The 22,662-nt window shown below is 46.0% G+C and overlaps 1 protein-coding gene across 3 annotated transcripts in view; it reads right to left on the reverse strand.

Moving 5' to 3' along the window:
- The window catches only part of LOC132387136 (NACHT, LRR and PYD domains-containing protein 3-like), a 36,142-nt gene extending 16,875 nt beyond the window's left edge, over positions 1-19,267 (reverse strand). Inside the window, exons 1-7 of one of the 3 annotated variants that reach the window (XM_059959483.1) lie at positions 18,941-19,267; positions 16,044-16,212; positions 10,945-11,004; positions 9,184-9,247; positions 6,872-6,957; positions 4,655-4,942; positions 3,918-4,084 (exon numbers count right to left, since the gene is read on the reverse strand). In XM_059959483.1, the coding sequence (XP_059815466.1) occupies positions 3,918-4,084; positions 4,655-4,942; positions 6,872-6,881 (465 nt within the window). In that variant the 5' untranslated portion in view covers positions 6,882-6,957; positions 9,184-9,247; positions 10,945-11,004; positions 16,044-16,212; positions 18,941-19,267. Of the gene's footprint in view, positions 1-3,917; positions 4,085-4,654; positions 4,943-6,871; positions 6,958-9,183; positions 9,248-10,944; positions 11,005-16,043; positions 16,213-18,391; positions 18,509-18,940 lie in introns of those variants that run through there. The other 2 variants (XM_059959481.1, XM_059959482.1) reach the window with 2 other exon arrangements.
- Between the last annotated feature and the right edge of the window lie 3,395 nt (positions 19,268-22,662).

The raw sequence follows: 22,662 nt of genomic DNA on the forward strand, positions 1-22,662 counted from the left end.
GTGCTCACTACATATATCCTTACAAGGTTGCTCCTCCAATTCTCGCTCCCCATTAGGTGGTCTATAATACACCCCTAAAAGTGTTACTACACCGACCCATTCCTCACTTCCACCCAAAGTGGCTCCCTAGACGAGCCCTCTAATCTATCCTGCCAAAGCACCGCTTTAATATTTTCTCAGAGAAGCAATGCAACACTTCCTCCTCTTGCCTCTCCGACTCTATTACACCTGAAACAAAGAAGTCCAGGAATATTTAGTTGCCAATCACACCCCTCCTGAAACCATGTTTCACTAATAGCTACAACATATTTCCATGTATCAGTCCATGCTCTAAGCTCATCCACCTTTCTTACAATGCTCCTTGCATTAAAATAGATGCATTTCAGAAACTCTCCACCTCTTCCTCTCTGTTTATCCCTAACAATGCAATCAACTTTATTATCTTTTTCTTCCTTCTCCTCTACAACTTCTGTCTGAGAGCTCCCCTTCTCTATCACCTGCCTAGCCTCTCTAACACACTGTCTACTAGCTTTCTCTGTTTGTGAACTAGCGTCCTCTCCCCTAGTCTCTTCAAAATGATTCCCAGCCCCCAACCATTCTAGTTTAAAGCCTCCCCAGTATCCTTAGCAAATCTCCCGCCAGCATATTGGTCCTCTTAGGATTCAAGTGTAACCCGTCCTTTTTGTAGGATCACACCTGCCCCAAAAGAGGTCCCAATGATCCAGAATCTTGAATTCCTGCCCCTGTTTCAATCCCTCAAACACGCATTTATCCTACACCTCATTCCATTTCTACTCTCACTGTCGCATGGCACAGGCAGTAATCCCGAGATTACTACCCTTGCGGTCCTTCTTCTCAACTGCCTTCCTTATATTCTCCTTTCAGGACCTCTTCCCTTTTGCTACCTATGTCATTGGTACCTATACGTACCACGACCTCTGGCTCCTCGCTCTCCCACTTCATGATATCTTGGAAGGGATCAGAAACATCCATCCAGGTCTCCTGACTCCATCCACAGAATCGCCTATCTGACCCCTTAACTATCGAGTCCCCTATTACTACTGCCTTCTTCTTCCTTTTCCTACCCTTCTGAGCCACAGGGCTGGACTTAGTGCCGGGGGCACGGCCATTGTCGATTCCCCCAGGTAGGCTGTTCCCGCCCCCCACAAACAGTACTCAAACAGGAGTACTTATTGTCAAGGGGTACAGCCACTGCGTTACTCTCTAGTACCTGACTCTTCCCCTTTCTCCTCCTAACCATGACCCACCTGTCTGCCTCCCGTGGCCCCGGTGTGACCAACTGCCTGTAACTCCTCTCTATCAACACCTCACTCTCCCTGTCCAGACCAAGGTCATTGAGCTGCATCTCCTGTTCCCTAACACGGTCCATTAGGACCTGCAGCTCGGCGCACCCGGCGCAGATCTGGACGTCTGGGAGGCTCGGAGACTACAGGGCCTCCCACACCCGACACCGAGAACAACAATCTGCCCTCACACTCATTCTTCCCCTTCCTCAAACAACAGGAAAAACTGAAGCCTAAACCTACCTTGCCTTGCCCTCTTCCGCCTAAGCCCGATGAGATGATATTCCTTTATTCAAGAAAGTGAATAGAATTAGCCCAGGATATTATAGACCAATGAGTCTTACCTCAGTGGTTGGTAACTTGTTGGAGTAGATCCTTAGAGGCAGGATTTAGGAACATTTGGAGAGGTATAATGTGATTAGGAGTAGTCAGCATGGCTTTGTCAAGGGCGGGCCATGCCTTACGAGCCTGATTGAGTTTTTTGAAGGATGTGACTAAACACATTGATGAAGGAAGAGCAGTGGATGTAGTGTTTATGAAGTTCATCAAGCATTTGTTAAGGTACCCCATGCAAGGCTTATTGAGAAATTAAGGAGGCATGGGATCCAATGGCACATTGCTTTGTGGATCCAGAACTGGCTTGCCCACAGAAGGCAAAGTGAAATTGCAGACGGATCATATTCTCCGTTGAGTTCGGTCACCAGTGGAGTGCCTCGGTGATCTGTTCTGACACCGTTACTCTTCGTGGTTTTTATTAATGAACTGGATGAGGAAGTGGAGGGATTGTTTTGTAAGTTTGCTGATGACACAACGGTTGGGGGTTTTGTGGATAGTGTGGAGGGCTGTCAGAGCGGGACATCGATAGGATGCAAAACTGTGCTGAGAACTGGCAGACGGAGTTCAACCCAGATAGGTGTGAAGTGGTTCCTTTTGGTAGGTTAAATATGATGGCAGAATATAATATTAAAGGTAAGTCTCTTGACAGTGTGGAGGATCGGAGAGATATTGGGGTTCGACTCCATAGGACACTCAAAGCAGCTGCGCAGGTTGACTCTGTGGTTAAGAAAGCAAACGGTACATTGGCCTTCATCAATCGTGGAATTGAATTTAGGAGCTGAGAGGTAATGTTGCAGCTATATAGGACCCTGGTCAGACCCCACTTGAAGTACTGTGCTCAGGTCTGGTCGCCTCGCTACAGGAAGGGTGTGGAAGCTATAGAAAGGGTGCAGAGGAGATTTACAAGGATGTTGCCTAGATTGGGGAGCTTGCCTTACGAGTGCAAGTTGACTGAACTCGGCCTTTTCTCCTTGGAGCAACGGAGGATGAGAGGTGACCTGATAGAGGTGTACAAGATAATGAGAGGCATTGATTGTGTGGATAGTCAGAGACTTTTTCCCAGGTCTGAAATGTTTGCTACAAGAGGACACAGGTATAAGGTACTGGGGTGTAGGTACAGAGGATATTTCACGGGTAAGTTTTTTTACTCAGAGTGTGTTGAGTGCGTGGAATGGGCTGCCGGCAACGATGGTGGACGTGATTATGATATGGTCTTTGAAGATACTTTTCGATATGTACGTGGAGCTCAGTAAAATAGAGGGCTATACGTAAGCCTAGTAATCACTAAGTTTGGGACATGCTCGGCACAAATCTGTGAGCCGATGGGCCTGTACTCGGCTGAAGGTTTTCTGTGGTTCTATATTTCTATGTAATATTAAGGAATGTCAGTGCGGCTGTCTCATGATGAAGATGGTTACTGCCTGGCACTCATGCTGTAAAATGGTTATCACTTCCTGAATGCGGGCTTGGGCTCCCTCATTAACTGAAGAATTATGAATTACACGTCGAATAATCTTCAAGCAACATACAGCGATAATGGAATTAAGGTAATTGATGATGCAACTGAATATGGATGGGCTTAGGTCATTGCTCTGAGAAATAAGAGGAATGATGTTCATTATTCTGAGACATTGATGCCTATCTGATTAATAACATAGAGCGCCAATGAATCCCAACGAGAACAGATTCACTCACGGGTATAACGCACTTGATTTTCTAATACCACTCATGGCTGAATAGGTCAGATCTAGGACAAGACAATCACTGTGTGTGTGCTCCAGGGAGAGTGACCTGAAATGGTGTAATCTTGTCTCCATTAGTTAGATATTAAACAAGTTATCAGATTTCTTTTTCGGTTGCCAAGACCGGATGTGGTCAGCAGGTTTCCCTCCGTCAAGTGCCACAGTGAAGCCGGTTGGCCCAATTTACAATCTGACTGTTTCATATTCATCCTGTATCAATGAAATGAGGTGAATCTGCTCGGCGGCTCAGCCAAGATTTCAAATCAGTTTCAGACTGAATGCCTGTTCAAAGTCCAGATATGCAGCCACTGCTCTTATTTCACACTGATAAATACAGCAGAGATGAAAAGGTGATGCTGAACCTGTAGTTCCCAGAGCTCCCCACATTGACAGCTGAAACCAGATCTGTGAGAGACAAGTCAGAGATCAAAGTCTCCATTCCCATGTAGAACTCGTAGAACGTGCAGGAGATTAATACTGATTACTATTCCCTCTGATACCAGCAGTTCGGTGACAATACATTAAATAAACTCACTTCATTTTCTTCTCTACTGAAATGTCCCGCCTCTGTCAACATTATACCGAGTCTCTCAACCTTTTCTTCAATCGCTTGTTGGAGTCTGTCTCTGTAGAACTTTGTCAGTTGGTACAGTCGGTATTCCTCCCCCTCTGCCAGGAGGTCGGAGATTGTAAACTCTGGCTCTGTGAACATAAAAAGGAAAATGTAGACTTGAACTCAGATATTGCTCGTCTCCACCGCTCTCACCCAACTGAACAAAAACAAAAAACATGACTTGAACCTGCTCACAGACACAAAAACGGTTTAATTCCCCATCTCCAACACTGGCCTTAAAACCGAATCCGCAATATCCTGGGCATTAGGTTAATAGCAGGACCACATTTAATGCAAACCAGTGCATCCCTCATCCCAGCCACTCACCTATTTCAATTCTGGATGGGCAATCAATGTCGGGACTGTCGATAATATTCACTTCCCAGAGGTACTCTTTCCATCCTGGCGAATACATTTCCCCGGATTCACAACCCGGAAATACCCTTCTCATCTGGATAGCTGCATTTCCTCTAATACACATCCTAGAAATCCTCACAGCAGGTAGTACATTTACTGCAGTGGGGTAACGGCTGCCCACTACACCACAAGTACCACACCTACACATTCCCCCTCTCGTCTGACAACCCTCCAACAAGGCCTCACCTTTACCCTCCGCCCTGCTATATTCTGTGAACACCTCACCCTCATATTTCACTCACCTGCTCCTTGTTGGGCACTTGACAATTCCATGTTCAATGAGCTTCCGAGCTGACAGGGGGTCGCCTCACTTGTGCTGGTTCCAGGGTCCTGATCGGTGTCGCTGACGTCACTGTCTCCGGGCTGAATTTGCTCCTGCTCCTCTGCGGCGGGACCACTTTCCATTGGGACGTTGCTCTTAATCTGACCCTGATTTGGTACCTTGCTTCCCGTGTCCCGATCATCTTCCCTCGATGATCCGCCTGATAAAATCCTCTTCAGTCCTATCGCTGCTCGTTTCAATTTCCCAACTGAAATAAGTGATGAATTGCAGGTTACACCAGTATGATTTATGAGCAAAGCTGATTCAGATTGCAATAGAGCTGAGACTCTGGCTGACCAGATTTGGAGTGGGACTGTGCTGGGTAATATGAACCGTATATCCTGCCAGGTGACCATCCCAAAAGCCGGTGACTGGACACATTCACTCCCAGTAAAATAACAGGATAGACATAGTAATACTGATAACTGAATTCACAGCAGTTGAAAAGAAGGATGACCACGGGATCTTATTGCGACGGTGTCCGGTGATACCGGGAAATATCACTGTATTTATCATCCACAAGCTAAATTCTCCTGGGTCACTTAGTGTCCAGTAGTTTGTGTCCCACACAGACCAGCAACGGGATTACACATGGTTCACTCTGTTGGATCACGCATTCTCTAATCTCTTTGTCACACAATGTCCAGTCCCCTTGGTCACAGACTGACCATTCCCTTGAGAGGCACATCGTCCGGTTCCCTGGGTCACAGGCTGACCATTACCTGGAGAACTATGCTGACCGCTCCCCCGGTTCCCTCCTTATCCCCACCTGATGATCCTCATGTAACGACCATGCAAAATCTCGCTTAGAGAGCTTTGTGTGCAGTTGTAGTTGCTAATCTATAGGATGGAGGGGATTAAGCTGGAAAGAGTGTAGTGGAGAATGACCACCACGGTACTGGAGTAGGATGTTGTTTTTATGTTATATGGTTCGGCTGGGACAGTTTTCCCTGGAGCTCAGGAGCTTGAAGGGTGACCTTACACATGTATGTGAACATAAAATAATCCAGGACATAGATAGTGGAGAGGGTCATGTTCTTTTTCCCAGGGTAGTGGAGTCTGAGACTTGAGTCTTTTAAAAGAAATTTAAAAGGGACCAAAGGGGCATTTTTCACGTGGTGTCTGATGGGTATAAATTACGCGCAGACAGAGGAGGCCGCAAACACTAATAAAATTACAAAGTAGGCAGCATGCGGGCAGTAAAAAGGATAGAAGAAGTTTACAAGGGAAATTTGGGAAAGGCTGCAGGAAAATGGGGCAAGCTCAGACATTTAGATCAGCAAGAATTAGATGGGCCGAATGACAGGTTTCCAGGCTGTTACATCGTTTATTACAGCTGGAATCACAGATTTAAGCACAATCACAATGTCTACAGATGACAGGGACATTTGGTGATTGGTTATGCCGGCTTTCCCAGCAGGGATCCTGGGAAGAGTATATCAAGAGGGAAATATGTAGAACTCAGGCTCACCATTTCTCCACAGCCCAGACATTCACTTCGGTATTAAAACCCCGAAGCAGACCTCAAATGTATCTACAATGAGCTGCCTCCTGATCCTCAGCCATTCCCAACACCGGCAATGATCTCCGCTCTGCTACAGAAAACAGATTTCCGAAACACCCCTCTTCTCCTTTGTGCAGCAGCCAATAAAAACCCGGGGGGAGTTGGTACCTTTCCAACCAAAACCTGAAATGCTGTGTTAACACACAATCTCTGAAAACCGGGAAATATTCCTATCATCTGGCGTTTAGTTTTATAAGTGAAAGTTGTCGATGTCTTACACATTAGTGCCTGTCTAGAGGTGAAACGGAGCCTGACCCTGAACATTTTCATAACCACAAGACCGCTGTCGCACTCCCGTCTGTGTTTCACTCACAACCACCTGAATCAGGAGCCTCTGTTCCTTTCACCCAGCTGAAGCTATGCCTGGTGAGCGGAGTGATTCGACCATTACTGGTGTCAGGTCCCTGCACTGGAACTGTTCGATTGATCGATTACACAAAGCCGCTTTACCAGTGGGATCAATGACACTGCTTGAAAATTTTCTCTGCCCTGTTAGCGCCTGTGTCAGTTTCATCTGAACTGCTGTGTACAAACGCGACAAAAGTTTAATTCAGAAATCCCAACGTATCATACCTTTGTCCATTCTGATTCTGACTGACGATTGTTGATCGTCGCCGTCTTGTTTTCATCCTGGTCCCGCTTCGGGAAAGCTCCACCTGCTGGTGATGTTGTGAATTAAACAACAAGCAGACCGTGTGTCAGAGAGAGTACGATTACTTTGCAAATATGACAGTATCTTCATCCCCTGTATCAGAGAAGCAGTTGGCTTGGGGACCAAGCATTCCCCATTAACAACACCTTCCACACGATGTCTATGTCTCTCCGCTGATACCTGGCGCATCTACTGACAATCTCAAAGAGCAATAGAGTCCAAATTCAGAGCGTTCTGCCCAACGAGTCAATGCCAACCACAGTGCCCACCGAGATGGTCACAATTTCCTGTGATGGGCCCATTTCCCTTCTGGCCTTTTCACTCCATCAACGCATCCCAGCTGCTTTTTGAAGTAATCGACTGCGCCTGCCTCATCCACTTCCTCTGGCTGTTTCCTCGATATAATCCCCAACATCTGCCTGAACCCGCTACTGCTCGGGTTGGTTTTGCAATCTGATTACCACCCCGTGTCCATTTAAATCCCATATATGCTACGATAATCTTCTCTGTGAACAACAACTACTAATGTTGTGCATTCTGAGAACTTACCGAACAGCACAATAGAATCATTCGCTTGAATCAGCTTTTGTGTCATATACTTAATGCGTTGTGGATCAGGGTGTGGAATTACATGCTGACTGATGTGAAGCCCAGGTTTACATGTGTGTATTCAACTGAATCTTGCTCACGGTGTGTTCACTTACTGTTTGCACCCACTAAGTTCAGGGACTCGGACTCGCTGGAACAGAAAGAGAAGCTCAGCACCAAGTACACACAGAGACCGTACTGGGTGGGGAACGTTGTGGTGTTTCAATACGTCCCTCGTCAGGAAAGGATTTCCAGTGTTTCTACCTGTTCAACATCATCTTTACGGACATTACGGACATAGATGCTCTTACGGCATTACGGACATAGATGCTCTTTTTCTGTGCGCATGTATTTAAGGTAAACAGACTTGCACCTGGCAGTGATATTTACAATGCAGAGATTACAGAATTAATTGTAACAATCTGCTTCTGCTGAATGTTGAGGAGGCAATTCCAGAGACGGGAGGAGAGAGAGGGGGGGGAGAATGGGGGGAGAGAAAGGGGGAGAGAATGAGAGTAGACAATGGGGGAGACTTATCTTCAACTGCTTTCAGTTCCTCCCAGAAGAGGAACTATTTTGTCGACGTCCCTGTCAAGACGCCGCAGGATACTTTATTTCTCATTAAATATCCCCACTGATTTTACCAAACTACTACGGATACAATCAGGTAGACCACCGTGTAAACTTAGGTCATGTCGAATTCTTCTCAATCACTGAAAAAGGCCAAGATCACAGAGGTTTCCTCACAGGACAACTCACAAGGTGCAGATGTCTCTGTGTTAAACCTTCTTTTCCTAGATCTTTTCCTAGATTTCCTTGTGTTGCCCTGGATTGCCAACAACTTCAGATTTTCTCGTGTTCGTAGATGAGCAACGTGCTCATTTTACCGTTTCCATCCTGATCTCGGTCCCTCTATTGTACTTTTGTTCGAATCTGTGTTTGTGCATTTCCAATTGTATTAACTTCATTACTTACATCCCTCATATACATGAGAAGCAAAATTCTTTACGTTACGTCTCTGTTTAAATGTGCAATCTCCCACCTGCCCACACACTTCTGACAGAAGGGAATCAACACTGCAGGCGGTGATCCACAACAGGTCTCATCAACCGACTATATAATGGAACCATCAACTCCTTACACCATCCGCCCCCCTCCCCCGCTATAAACCAGTGTCAGTAGTTCTCATAATTTCGACCTCTCCCAGCAGCTACCTACCGAAATGTAGTAACGGGCAGACAGATAGTGTCAATCCCGCCTGCGATGGAATAAGCAAAGCGAATCCTCAGTTCCCTCGGTCGGGGATCAGTAAATACGCGAGTGTGGATGGACTGGCTTCCTGCTGTTGCAAGCAGTAGCCCGGGGACAGTTCCGAGATGCCGGAAGCTCGCACCTCCCGAGCCTTTGCTGATGATTCGGAGCTCGGTTGAAAGTGCGACGCTTCTGATAACACCTCCAACTGCACCGGTTTCCCCCGGGACATGCACAGGAAGTCGATGCATTCAATTAGCTGAAGGGAATTATTAATTCTTTCACAAGCGATTCGCTACAGTTCAATTGTTGAACATGCGAATACGTTCTCAGTCTCATTTAAGTGTCTATCTGCCTTTCTGATGTTTATATTTCAGTAAAAAGAGCTTCTTACCGTGTACAGCCAGCGGCTCCAGCTTCTGTTACCACCCTGTCCCAGTAAGGCAGTGTTACGGGTTCTGTAAGTAATGAACACATCCTGGTTAATGTTCAGTCAGCTCCTGGTGATAATCATTAACTAAACCTACAGCGTTACCAGCGGGTCTCTCCGCCTCCTGTTCCTTAGCACAGGGTACGTTCTGTCTCCAAACAAACATCACCATGGAGATGAAATGTGATCTCAGTGATTTTGAGAGCGGAATGTTTGTCGGTGCCAGAGGGTGCAGTTTGAATATCACAGGAACTGCTGAACTCCGGGGATTGTCCCGTTCAACAGTCTCAGTTTTGCGGAGAATGGAGCGGAAGAAGATCAGTGAGCGGCAGTACCGAGAGGGAAAACGCCTTGTTAGTGAGAGAGATCGAATGGGAAAAGCGAGATTGGTTCAATCTGCCGGGAAGACGACAGTAACTCAAATAACCACGCTGCAAATGCATTGTGCAGAGAGGCGTCATTGGACGTGTAACATGTCGAACTTTGAAACGGACGGGCTACAGATGTAGAAAACCACGGACATACAATCAGTGGCCGCAGTATTGGGTACGGGACGTGCACAGTACAGTGCCCATTGATATGTGTGTTTGTCAGCCAGAATTTGCTGATGGGAGATCGGCATCCCGCATTCACTGTGACCAACGCAGATCTGACTGTGATCTCGGCGCATCAATCCTGCCTCTCACCTGTAACATCTCAATCATTTGTGTATCAAGGGCCACCACACTGCAGGATTACAATATTAACTGAAAGACTCTCCTTCTCCTGAATATTGAGGGCGGCCATTCCCATGACACACTGGACCCAGCGAGAGAGAGAAAACATATCAACTGTCTTCAACTGGCGGTGCCTGGTTTCAGACCCTCACACAACAGGAACCGTTTTGTCCACGTCCCTGTCAAACTCCGCGGGATATTTTATGTCTCATCGAAGTTCCCACACATTTTACCAAATTTCCGCGAATGAAATCAAGTACATTGTCTCTTTTTTAAAAAAAACTGTAATGCATAAAAGCAGGTCTCTCCTGTTTTAAGTCACATCACAAGTCAAGATCACAACAGATTCCTCATAGAAAAACTCACGGGGGCAGATATCTGTCTGCTGAACCTTCTTTTGGTTTCCCACCTACCCTTCTGTCCCTCTCACATCTGACAGAAGGGAAACAACAGGTCTCACCAACCGACTATGTAATGGAACCATCAACTCCTTACACCGCCTTCCCCCACGACCACCCCCCGCCCCGGCTGTAATCTCCAATGTGGGTGGTTCCATACTTTTGACCACCAACCGAAATGCCCTCTAGGATGGACAGTTAGTGTAGATACCGCCAGTGAGGGAATAGGCAAAACGAATCCTCAGTTCCTCGGTCCGGGATCGGTAAAGCCCCGAGTGTGGACGGATCGGCTTCCTGTTACTGCAAGCAGTAGCCCGGGGACAGTTCCGAGATGCGGGAAGCGCGCACCTCCCTAACCTTTGCTGATGATTCGGAGCTGGGTTGAAAGTGCGGCGTTTCCGATAACACCTCCAACTGCCCCGGTTTCCCCCGGGACATGCACAGGAAGTCGATGCATTCAACTAGATGCAGGGAATTATTAATTCTTTCAAAAGCTATTCTTTACAGTTCTAATATCGATCAACACTATACGTTATCAATCTCATTCAAGTGTTCATACAAGTGGCTAACTGCCTTTGTGATTTTATATTTCAGTATATAGAGCTTCTTACCTTGTACTGCGGCTCCAGGTTATGTTACCACTCTGTCCCAGTGAGGCTGTGTTCCGGGTTCTGTCGGTAATGAACACGCCCTGATTAATATTCAGTCTGCTCCTGGTGATAATCATTAACTAAACCTATAGATTTATTAGCGGTTCTCTCCCTATCCTGTTCCTTAGTGAAGAGTACGTTCTGTCTCCAACAAACATCACCATGGAGATGAAATGTGATCTCAGTGATTTTGCGAGTGCAATGTTTGTTGGTGCCAGAGGGAGCAGTTTTATAGACAATAGACAATAGGTTCAGGAGTAGGCCGTTCGGCCCTTCAAGCCAGCACTGCCATTCAATGTGATCATGGCTGATCATCCACAATCATTACCCTGTTCCTGCTTTCTCCCCATATCCCTTGACTCCGCTATCTTTAAGAGCTCTATCTAACTATTTCTTGAAAGCATCGAGATAATTGGCCCCCACTGCCTTCTGAGGCAGAGTATTCCACAGATGCACAACTCTCTGGGTGAAAAAGTTTTCCGTGAACTCTGTTCTAAACGGCCTACCCCTTATTCTTAAACTGTGGCCTCTGTTTCTGGGCTCCCCCAACATCGGTAACATGATTCTTGCCTCTAGCGTGTCCAAACTCTTAATAATCTTATATGTTTCCATCAGATCCCCTCTCGTCTTTCTAAATTCCAGTGTACACAAACCTAGTCGTTGCAATCTTTCAACATATCGCAGTCCCTCCCACCCCGGGAATCAACCTATTGAACATATGCTGCACTCCCTCAATAGCAAGAATGCCCTTCCTCAAATTTGGAGACCAAAGCTGAACACAACTCTCTAGGTGTGTCTCACGAGGGCCCTGTACAACTGCAGAAGGACCTCTTTACTCCTATACTCAGCTCCCTCTGTTAAGAAGGCCAACATGCCATTAGCTTTCTTCACTGCCTGCTGTACCTGCATGTTTACTTTCAGTGACTTCTGAACAAGGACACCTAGATCCCGTTGTACTTCCCCTTTTCCTAACTTGACAGCATTCAGACAGTTATCTGCCTTCCTGTTCTTGTCACCAAAGTGGATAAGCTCACATGTATCCACATTAAACTGCATCTTCCCACACACCCAACCTGCCGAAATCACCTGCATTCTCCTAAGATCCACATCATATTTCACACTGCCACCCAGCTTTGTGTCATCTGCAAATTTGCTAATGTTACTTTTAATCCCTTCATTTAAATCATTAATGTATATTGTAAATAGCCGGTCCAAGCACCGAGCCTTTCGGTACCCCACTAATCACTGTCCGCCATTCTGAAAAGGAGCCGTTAATCCCTACTCTTGGTTCCCTGTCTGCCAACCAATTTTCTATTTATGTCAGTACCCTACCCCCAATACCATGTGCTCTAATTTTACCCAGTAATCTCCTATGTTGGACCTTATCAAAGGCTTTCTGAAAGTCCAGCTACACTACATCACTGGCTCTCTCTTGTCCATTTTCATAGTTACATTCTCAAAAAATTCCAGAAGATTTGTCAAGCATGATTTCCCCTTCGTAAATCTGACTCGGACCGATTCTGTTACTTCTATACAAATGTTCCGTTATTTCATCTTTTATAATTGACTCCAGCATCTTCGCCACCACTGATGTAAGGCTAACTGGTTATAATTCCCTGTTTTCTCTCTCCCTCCTTTCTTAAAAAGTGGGATAATATTAGCTATCCTCCAATCCTCAGGAACTGATCCCGAATCTATAAAACATTGGAAAATGATTACCATTGCGCCCACGATTTCGAGTGCCACCTCCGTAACTACCCCGGGTTGCAGACCATCAGGCCCTGGAAATTTATCAGCCTTCAATCCCATCAGTCTACCAACACAGTTTTCTGCCTCATGTGAATTATCTTCAGTTCTTCCGTTACCCCAGGTCCTCTGGCCGCTATTACATTTGAGAGATTGTCTATGTCCTCCCTAGTGAAGACAGATTCAAAGCACCTGTTCAACTCGTCTGGCATTTCCTTGTTCCCCATAATAAATTCACCCATTTCTGCCTTGAAGGGCCCAAGTTTGTTCTTAAATATCCCCCCCCCCTTCACACACCTAATGAAGCTTTTATTACCCTCATTTATATTCTTGGTTAGCTTACCTTCGTACCTCATCTTTTCTCCCCGTATTGCCGTTTTAGTAATCTTCGGTTGTTCTTTAAAAGTTTCCCAATCGTCTGGCTTCCCACTCATCGTTGCTATGTTATACTTCTTCTCCTTTATTTTTATACTGTCCTTGACTTCCCTTGTCAGCCATGGTCGCCCCTACTCCCCTGAGAATCTTTCTTGCTCTTTGGAATGAACTGATCCTGCACCTTCTTTATTATTCGCAGAAATACCTGCCATTGTTGTACAACTTTCATATCCGCGAGCATATCCTTCCAGTCAACTTTGGCTAGCGCCTCCCTCATAGTTCCATGGTCCCCTTTGTTCAATTGTAATACTGACACTTCCGATTTTCAGTTCTCCCTCTCAAATTGTAGATTAAAACTTACAATATTATGGTCACTACCTTCTAATGGTTCCTTTACCTCGAGTTCCCTTATCAACTCCAGTTCATTACACAATACTAGATCCAGAATTGCCTTCTCCCTGGTAGGCTCCAGTACAAGATGCTCGAAGAATCCATCTCGGAGGCACTCCACAAACTCCCTTTCTTGGGCTCCAGTACCAACCTGATTTTCCCAGTCTACCTGCATGTTGACATCCCCCATTACAACCGTAGTATTACCTTTACAACATGCTAATTTTAACTCTTGATTCAACTTGCACCCTATATCTAGGGTTCTATTTGGGGGACCTGTAGATAACTCCCATTAGAGTCTTTTTGTCCTTACAATTCCTCAGTTCTATCCAAACTGACGCTACATCTCTTGATTGTATGTCACCCCTCGCAAGGGTCTGAATTTCATTCCTCACCAGCAAAGCCACCCCACCCCCCTCTACCCAACTGTCTGCCCTTTCGATAGGACATATAATCTTGAATATTCATTTCCCAGCGCTGGTCATTTTGCAGCTATGTATGTTATTCCTACAACATCATACTAACCAACTTCCAACTGAGCTTCAAGTTCATCCACTTTATTACTTATACTTCGTGCATTCATATATAGTACTTTCAAACCATTACCCCCCTCGCTTCTCACATCAGTCCCTATTGCACCTGACCATACTGAGCTTTCTTCATACGATCCCTTCTTGAGCTTTCTGCCCCTTTAAATCTGTTGTCTTTCTTAACTTTTCTTATTCTGTCTTTCCCTTTTACTCCATCCTTATATTTCCAGTTCGTCTCCTTCACGGCCCCCATTTATTAGTTCAAACACAACCGTGTAGCAGTGGCAAACCTGCCTGAGAAAATGCTGGTCCCCCGCCTGCTAAAGTGCAACCCGTCTCTTTTGTATAATTCATCTTTACCCCAAAACAGATCCCAGTGGTCTAAGAATCTAAAACCCTGCTTGCCGCAGCAGCTCTCAGCCACACATTGAGATCCCATATCTCCCCGTTCCTGCCCTCACCAGCAAGAGGAACTGGAAACAAACCGGAGATAACCACCCAGGTGGTCCTGCTTTTCAGTCTTCTTCCGAGTTCTCTGAAGTCACGCTGCAGAATTTCTTCCTCTTCTTTCCGATGTCATTTGTGCCGATATGCACTACCACATCTGGCTGTTCACGTTCACCCTGGAGGATTCCCTGCAATCGGTCCGAGACGTCCTGGATCCTGGCTCCAGGGAGTCAACATACCATCCTTCAATCCTGCCTGTTGCAGCAGAAACCCCTTTCTGTACCTCTTACTATGGAGTCCCCTACTACCACGGCTCTGCTTGTCGTCTGTCTTATCTGCTTTGCTTCAGTGCCAATTTTCGACTCGCAGACCGGTCCGCATCTCAGAATGGCAGTATCTTCTGTGCCGACAGCTTCCAAGAGGGTGAACCTGCATTCAAGAGACACATCCCCCGGGGTCTCCAGTACTTCAAGCATCCATCCCTTTCTCATTGTCGCCCCCGTTCTCTCCTCCAGTATCTTCGGTGTAACAACCTCACTGTAGGTCCTGTCCAGCAAACTCGCGTTTTCCCGGGCGATCCTGAGGTCATCCAGTTGCCTCTCCAGTGTCCCAACACTGTCCTTCAGGAGCTGAACCTGTACAAACTTATCACAGTTGTAGCAGCCTGTTGCACCATTATTGTCCCTGACCTCCAACATCAGGCAAACATCACATTGAATCAGTTTACCTGTCATCTCTTCACCACCTTTTACCCTCTCCAACTGTGGTGTAGTCTCCTCCCTCAGCCTCCTCGCCGAAGACTCTCGAGCCAAAGTCTCGAACTTCCCTCGGCAGGGCCGCTTCGCTCGACAGGGCCACTCCCCTCGACAGGGTCGCTCCCTTCGAAAAGGCCGCTTCCCTCGACAGGTTCACTTCCCTCGACAGGGCCACTTCCCTCGATAGGGCCATTCCCTCGACAGGGCCGCTTCCCTCGAAAAAGTCAGTATCCTTTCATGTCTTGACTAATAGAGAATCTATCAACCTCTTCTTTAAATACACCCAAATACTTGATCTTCACAGCCACCTGCGGCAAAGAGTTGTCCACATTCGCCACTCTGGTTAATTAAATTGCTCCTTATTTATGCTCCCAATGGACGTCATTCTAGGACTGAAGGAAATGAAGTGTTGCGACAAATGCTTCAAAGGGGTTTGTTCTCTGCAACGGGCTGCACGACAATATACTCGAGGGTAAATTCACCATTGCAGCTTGCAATAGAAAGAGAAGTCAATGACCTGTTACTGCAGTTCATGGTAGTTCCACATTTCCGCAATCACTACGGCACGAAGATCAGAACAAAAGTTACTTCAGAAGATACGAGACCATGAAATGAGTAATCAATGACGGAATGTGAGTGGCTTTGAAGAGCTGAGCTGCTGAAATCAAATTACCAGACCTGGATCGATTGCGACTGGGTCTGATACAGGTTTACCTGGCAATATGGGCACATTCACTTTCGCTCCAAATATTTCCTACATTCCTTGGTGAAGATATATAATGTCTAACTGACCAGAGTTTGAGTAAATGAGACTCACCAAACTGTCTCCTGACTGAATCACCGGAATCTCCGAGTCAGATGGGTTCTCTCCAGTCGGTGCTCTCAGTCCTCGGGCTGGTTCACTTGTTGCTGTTCCCTCGTCTTCAGTCGCGCTCTGCTTCCAGGTATGTGCTTTTCTTCCAATAAATGTCTCACTGCAGGTCTAACTTGAACATGAAAGATAACGAAGTACGTTAACAATACCAAATAAAACAAAACATTTCTGTTCAATGTTCCTAAAGACATAAACTCATAGAAATTTAAATGTTGAATACAAATATCTCAATCTCAGTGAACAAATCAGTAATTGTCCCTCACACATCAGAAAACCTGATGTGGGTAAGAATAAGTCATAATTCAGTCATTGTAAGACAAAAGATACAGAAGCAGAATTAGTCCATTCGCTCCATCTTGTCTGCAACACCATTCATCAAGGTTGAAGATTACCCCCCCTCCCCCACCCCCGCAATGCTCCATTTCTTTCTGCTTTCCTACTGTAACAGCAAACCTAGTTATCAATCAAGAATATATCAAACTCGGCAATGAATATACCCAATAATAGCCCCCACCCACATGTGGCATCAAATTGAACTGATCAACCAAGCCTTGGCTGGGAAATAAAATAATCTTTCATCTCAGTTTTAAAGGAAAGTTTATTTATTCTCATCGTGTGCTCAGACCCACCAAAGGAAACTCACCACACACGTCTAATCTGTCAAGACCAATCTTCTGAATGACAGTGAGTGCAGGCCCAGACCCACCAAAGGAAACTCACCACACACGTCTAATCTGTCAAGACCAATCCTCTGAATGACAGTGAGTGCTGGCCCAGACGCACCAAAGGAAACTCACCACACACGTCTAATCTGTCAAGACCAGTTTTCTGAATGACAGTGAGTGCAGGCCCAGACGCACCAAAGGAAACTCACCACACACGTCTAATCTGTCAAGACCAATCTTGTCAGCTCTCTCGACATCCAAGTTTCCCCTACCTTGCCATCCTTGCCCTTTCGTCTTCCTGGAAAGTACATGCCCTGTATTCCGTGCAGTTGGTCCTTAAATACCCTCCACATCTGGACTTGCCAACATTCAAAACAGCCGTTTCCTATTAACTTTCCCTAATTCCTGTCTAATAATTTCGTAATTTGCACAGCTCCAACTCATTACTCCTCGGCAAAGTCCAGAACTTTTCTCCAAAGCAATGGTAAAACTTAAATTGTGTGGTGATTGTACATCAGTTGAATGTAAATCGGCCAATCGTGAGGCAGCAGCTCTGTTAGTTTAATAAACGAATGAAGACATGGCCAAGAGGGTCAGATATTGTTCAGATCAGACGCAGAACTGGGAACAAATGTGACTTTAGTGGCATTAAGCAAGGAATGATTGCTGGTGTCAGACCGTGTCGTCTGAAACTGCTGAACTGCAGAGATTTCCACACACAGCAGTCTCAGTTTAAAGAGAAACGGAGCGAAAAAATGAAACATCCAGCGATGGCAGTTCTGTAGGAGACAATGCCTTGATAATGAGAGAGACCAGAGGAGGATGGGCAGACTGATTCAATGTGAAAAAATGAAACATCCAGCGATGGCAGTTCTGTAGGAGACAGTGCCTCGATAATGAGAGAGACCAGAGGAGGATGGGCAGACTGATTCAATGTGAAAAAATGAAACATCCAGCGATGGCAGTTCTGTAGGGGACAATGCCTCGATAATGGGAGAGACCAGAGGAGGATGGGCAGACTGATTCAATGTGAAAAAATGAAACATCCCGCGATGGCAGTTCTGTAGGAGAGAATGCCTCGATAATGAGAGAGGAGGATGGGCAGACTGATTCAATGTGAAAAGAAGGCGACAGTAACTCAAATAACCACAGGATACAATGTGCAGAAGAGCACCACTGAACGGGTAACCTGTCGAACATTGACCATTGACGTCGATGGGATACAACAGCAGAACATAAAGTCTGTGGCCACGTTAGTCGGTACAGGCGATACACAGTAAAGTGCCCACTGTGTCGACTTCGGTCACTTAAACAGCCAGTGAGATTCAGGAAGTGTTATTTTAAATATCCCTGCCAGCTGTACCCAGTCTTTGATTAAAAAAAACACATATAGAAAAACAAAACACACACACACACACACACACACACACACACACACACACACACACACACACACACACACACACACACACACACACACACACACACACACACACACACACACACCACACACCACACACACATATCCGTAACACAGCACAATTTCAAAAGCCGGTAATGAACTGGTAGCAGTGTGCGTATTAAAACACCATCTCATTGCCTATTTAGCACAGTCTCTGTCCTTACCTTGTGCTGAGCTTGATTCCCTTTCCAGCGAGTCTGAACACCTGAGGTTTATGGTTCCGAACAGTAAGCAAACACAATGTTCGGATAATCCTGGGCTTAACATTAATCAGAAAGTCACGCCACTCCCTGTTCTCACAGCGCTTCTATTGTCCAACACAAAGCACATTGAAGCAACTATTTCCAGAATTTCCAAATGTTTGAGCCAGATTTACCGCTTCAGTGCCCGGGGCCGATGATTACATTTCTCTCCAAATGTTTAATCTGCGCCAGAGAGGAATCACAACTCACAACTTGGTTCCGACCGGTTGGTGTTGTCACTTTGATTTATTATTCATCTTGGGACCGGTTCATTTTTGGATTATAAACTCCAGCGACAACTCAAAACAAAGTTGTTTGTGGTTATATTGAACAGAGACAGCAGAAATAAAGGCGCGTATCTCCACACCCTACTCCCCAGCGCTTGCATTGAACCACAGAAATACTAATTCAAACAGCTAGTGCCGATCATGCCTTTTTGGTGATTTTTGATCAGTATATCCTGGTTCCTACCTTTCAGAGCGGCCGCAGATCCTCTTCTTACACTGGCCATTGCGAGACTGAGCTAATGGCTCTGCAGGTAAATGAACACACTCCGGTTAAAAATTAATCTGCTCCGAGTGAAAATCATTAAGTAGACCCGGGATTTTATCAGTGGATCTCTCCGTGACCTGTTCCTTGGTACAGGGCTTTTTCTGTGTCACACGCCCTTTTTGTTTTACAAACAGGACAGCTCGGACAATTTACCGATGTTACGTTGCTGCCAGTAATAAACGAGACTGCCGCCATTAACCCTCCCATTAGCGCAACAGAACAAACGCCGTGACCTGCAGCTCAGTGAGTTATCAGGTCGCAGGTTCAGTTGCATGCGCCATTATGCATGTCAGAATAGACAATGTCTGTCTCATGTTTCGGAAGGAAGTTCAGTCATGTCAGGGGGGAATTCTAAGGGATAGATTTCATTCGCTTCTGGAAAAGACAGGGGAAGACACAAAAACAAAGGAGAAAAGAGACAGAGACAGAGAGCGACAGAGAGAAACAGCCGGGCAGAAATACACACACACACACACACACACACACAAACACACACACACACACACACACACACACACACACACACACACACACACACACACACATACACACACGCACACACACACACACACACATACACACACGCGCACACACACGCACGCACACACACACATACACACACGCGCACACGCGCACACACACACACACACACACATACACACACGCGCACTCACACGCACGCACACACACACACGCGCGCGCGCGCACACACACACGCGCGCGCGCGCACACACACACAGAAACAGACAGAGACAGACGGAGAAGGGGAAATATACAAATAGAAAGGGATAGTAGGAGAATGGCAGACAGGCAGACACTGACGGGAACTTGTGACCCTCAGATTGAGACCGTAAGTGACTCCGGAGCCTCTCATTCATCCAAGGACGGGCGGTCGAGTTGAACTGGGTGCTTTGTACGGGGCTGAGTGGGGGAGGGGCAGGACGGGGGTAGATGCTTCCGAAGAGTAGGAAAGCATTTGGCGGGAAGCGGTGGCGGGGCCAAGAGAGATGAGGAGGGGACTGGGCAACTGGGATCCCTAACCTGAGATGTCAGGAAGTTCATGGGACTAGTTGCCTCCTTCAGCTTCTCACCATTAATTCTGTCATCTTATCTGCTGCAACCGAATGAAGCTGATTCACCTGTCAGTGGGGAACCCCATTCTCAAACGCCCCCAACTTCCCCAGAGGTGGAATACGAATCTGTTTATCCGATTCGGCCTCTTAACTTTAATCGGAATCGTTTATACACTCTGAAAATTGTTTTCCAGGGGCCATACTTGGATTTATTGTATAGCTCCGGATTACTGGTCTTGAAGGCCACAGGTCTAGCCCTCAGCAGATGGCCAATGTCCTGGTCCATCCACGGCATTTGATTTGGTCAGTGTCCGGCAAGATCTCCAAGGCAGACACTAATCTACACAGGACTTCGTGTAGTCGGTAACAACTGTGGCCTTCTTGGTCCACACCACTGGTGCTGTGGTCTTTAGTCTCTGCCCATATGCCGGGAATAGAAGTCCAGCCAAGTGACAGACTTTCAAAAGTGTGGGTCTAGATGGTACTGCAAGCGTTCTTGAATAAGGGACAATGATAACGTGCGTTGCCTCCTCTGGGTTCACGAGCGATACTTTGTTGATAACTGTTCAGAGACTTCGTCAAGCTGACCTGACAGCACACACCACCCCTACCCCAACCCCTACCATCCCCCCCCACACACACACACACATTGAGAGGCAAAGCATTAGGTTGTGGTGTTTCGAACCTGCAGATAATAGAGCTTAGCTCCTTCAGTGCCTGGTTAATGTTCGCTTGAGTTCGAATGTACACCACTGCTAGAAAAAAAACTGATAAAATGGATTGCATTTGACTGATAGGTGTTCTAGTTCAAGTGGATAGGAAAGACACAGAACTGATACGTCTGTGCATCAAGACAGGTTAATCACAAAGCATTTGACAAGGTTCCACACGAAAGTTAGTTAAGAAGGTTCATTCGTTAGGTATTAATATTGAATTAGTTAAATGGATTCAGCAGTGGATGGATGAGAGATGCCAGAGAGTAGTGGTGGATAACTGCTTGTCAGGTTGGAGGCCGTTGACCAGTGGTGTGCCTCAGGGATCTGTACTGGGTCCAATGTTTTTTGTCATATACATTAATGATCTGCATGATGGGCTGGTAAATTTGATTAGTAAATATGCAGATGATACTAAGATAGGTGGCGTTGTGGATAATGAAGTAGGTTTTCAAAGCTTGCAGAGAGATTTAGGCCAGTTAGAAGAGTGGGCAGAAAGATGGTAGATGGAGTTTAATGCTGATAAGTTTGAGGTGCTTCATTTTGGTAGGAATAATCCAAATAGGACATACATGGTAAATGGTAGGGCAATGAGGAATGCAGTAGAACAGTGTGATCGAGGAATAATGGTGTATAGTGCCCTGAAGGTGGAATCTCAAATGGATAGGGTGGTGAAGAAAGCTTTTGGTATGCTTGTCTTTATAAATCAGAGCATTGAGTATAGGAGTTGGCATGTAATGTTAAAATTGCACAAGGCATTGGTAAGGCCATATTTGGAGTATTGTGTACAGTTCTGGTCACAGAATTTTAGGAAAGATGTCAACAAAATAGAGAGAGTCCCGAGGAGATTTACTATAATGTTACCTTCGTTTCAGCAGCTATGTCACAGAGAAAGGTTGAACAACTTAGGTTTTTTTTCTTTGGAGCGTAGAAGTTTGAGGGGAAACTTTCTCCAGGAACGGGACGAGATCGCCTGTTCGGGGAAGTTAACGGGACTGACTGTCCAACATCAGGACTCCCCGCTTGGTACCGGCCTCAAAACTCACCGATGTGAACGTGATGTCTTCACCCTGCAGTCAGCGATCCTTCCCTCGGCTCAGTAAAGCAGAGCGGTCGACAGGGCTTTGGAAACAAACCCCCAACTGCTTCAGCGTCGTCGTCGTCGTCGTCGTCATCATCATCATCATCATCATCATCATCATCATCATCATCATCATCATCATCATGTGCCAGAGCCTCGGCGACCACTTTCTTCCACTGCAATCTGTGGCAGTCAAACCTCTTGCATCTCTGGCGGTGAGTCTGGTCCACTTCTTGATGTTGTCGATCCAGGTTTTCCTCTGTCTACCTGGGGAGCGGCTTCCTTCTACTCTGTCTTCAAGCACAGTGCGTTCCATTGTGTCATCAGTCCTTGAGATGTGTCCAAAATAACTGAGTTTCCTTTGTATAACGGTTTCCAGAAGGATTGTTTTCGTGCCAGTTTTTTTCTCGATGCAATTTACAGAGAAGAGTTACTAGAATTTTACCTGGGTTTCAGCACCTAAGTTACAGTGAAAGGTTGGACAAGTTAGGTCTTTATTCTTTGGAGCGTAGAAGGTTGAGGGGGGACTTGATAGTGGTATTGAAAATTATGAGGAGGACAGATAGAGTTGACGTGGATAGTTTTTTTTTTCCATTGGGAGTAGGGAAGATGCAAACAAGAGGACATGAGTTGAGAGTTAGGGGGCAAAGGTTTAAGGGTGACACGAGGGGGAACTTTTTACTGAGAGATTGTTAGCTGTGTGGAACGTGCTTCCAGCAGAAGTGGTAGAGGCAGTTTCGATATTGTCATTTAAAGTAAAATTGGATAGATATA

This window comes from Hypanus sabinus, unplaced genomic scaffold (assembly GCF_030144855.1).
Source record: "Hypanus sabinus isolate sHypSab1 unplaced genomic scaffold, sHypSab1.hap1 scaffold_1549, whole genome shotgun sequence".
Taxonomy (NCBI): domain Eukaryota; kingdom Metazoa; phylum Chordata; class Chondrichthyes; order Myliobatiformes; family Dasyatidae; genus Hypanus; species Hypanus sabinus.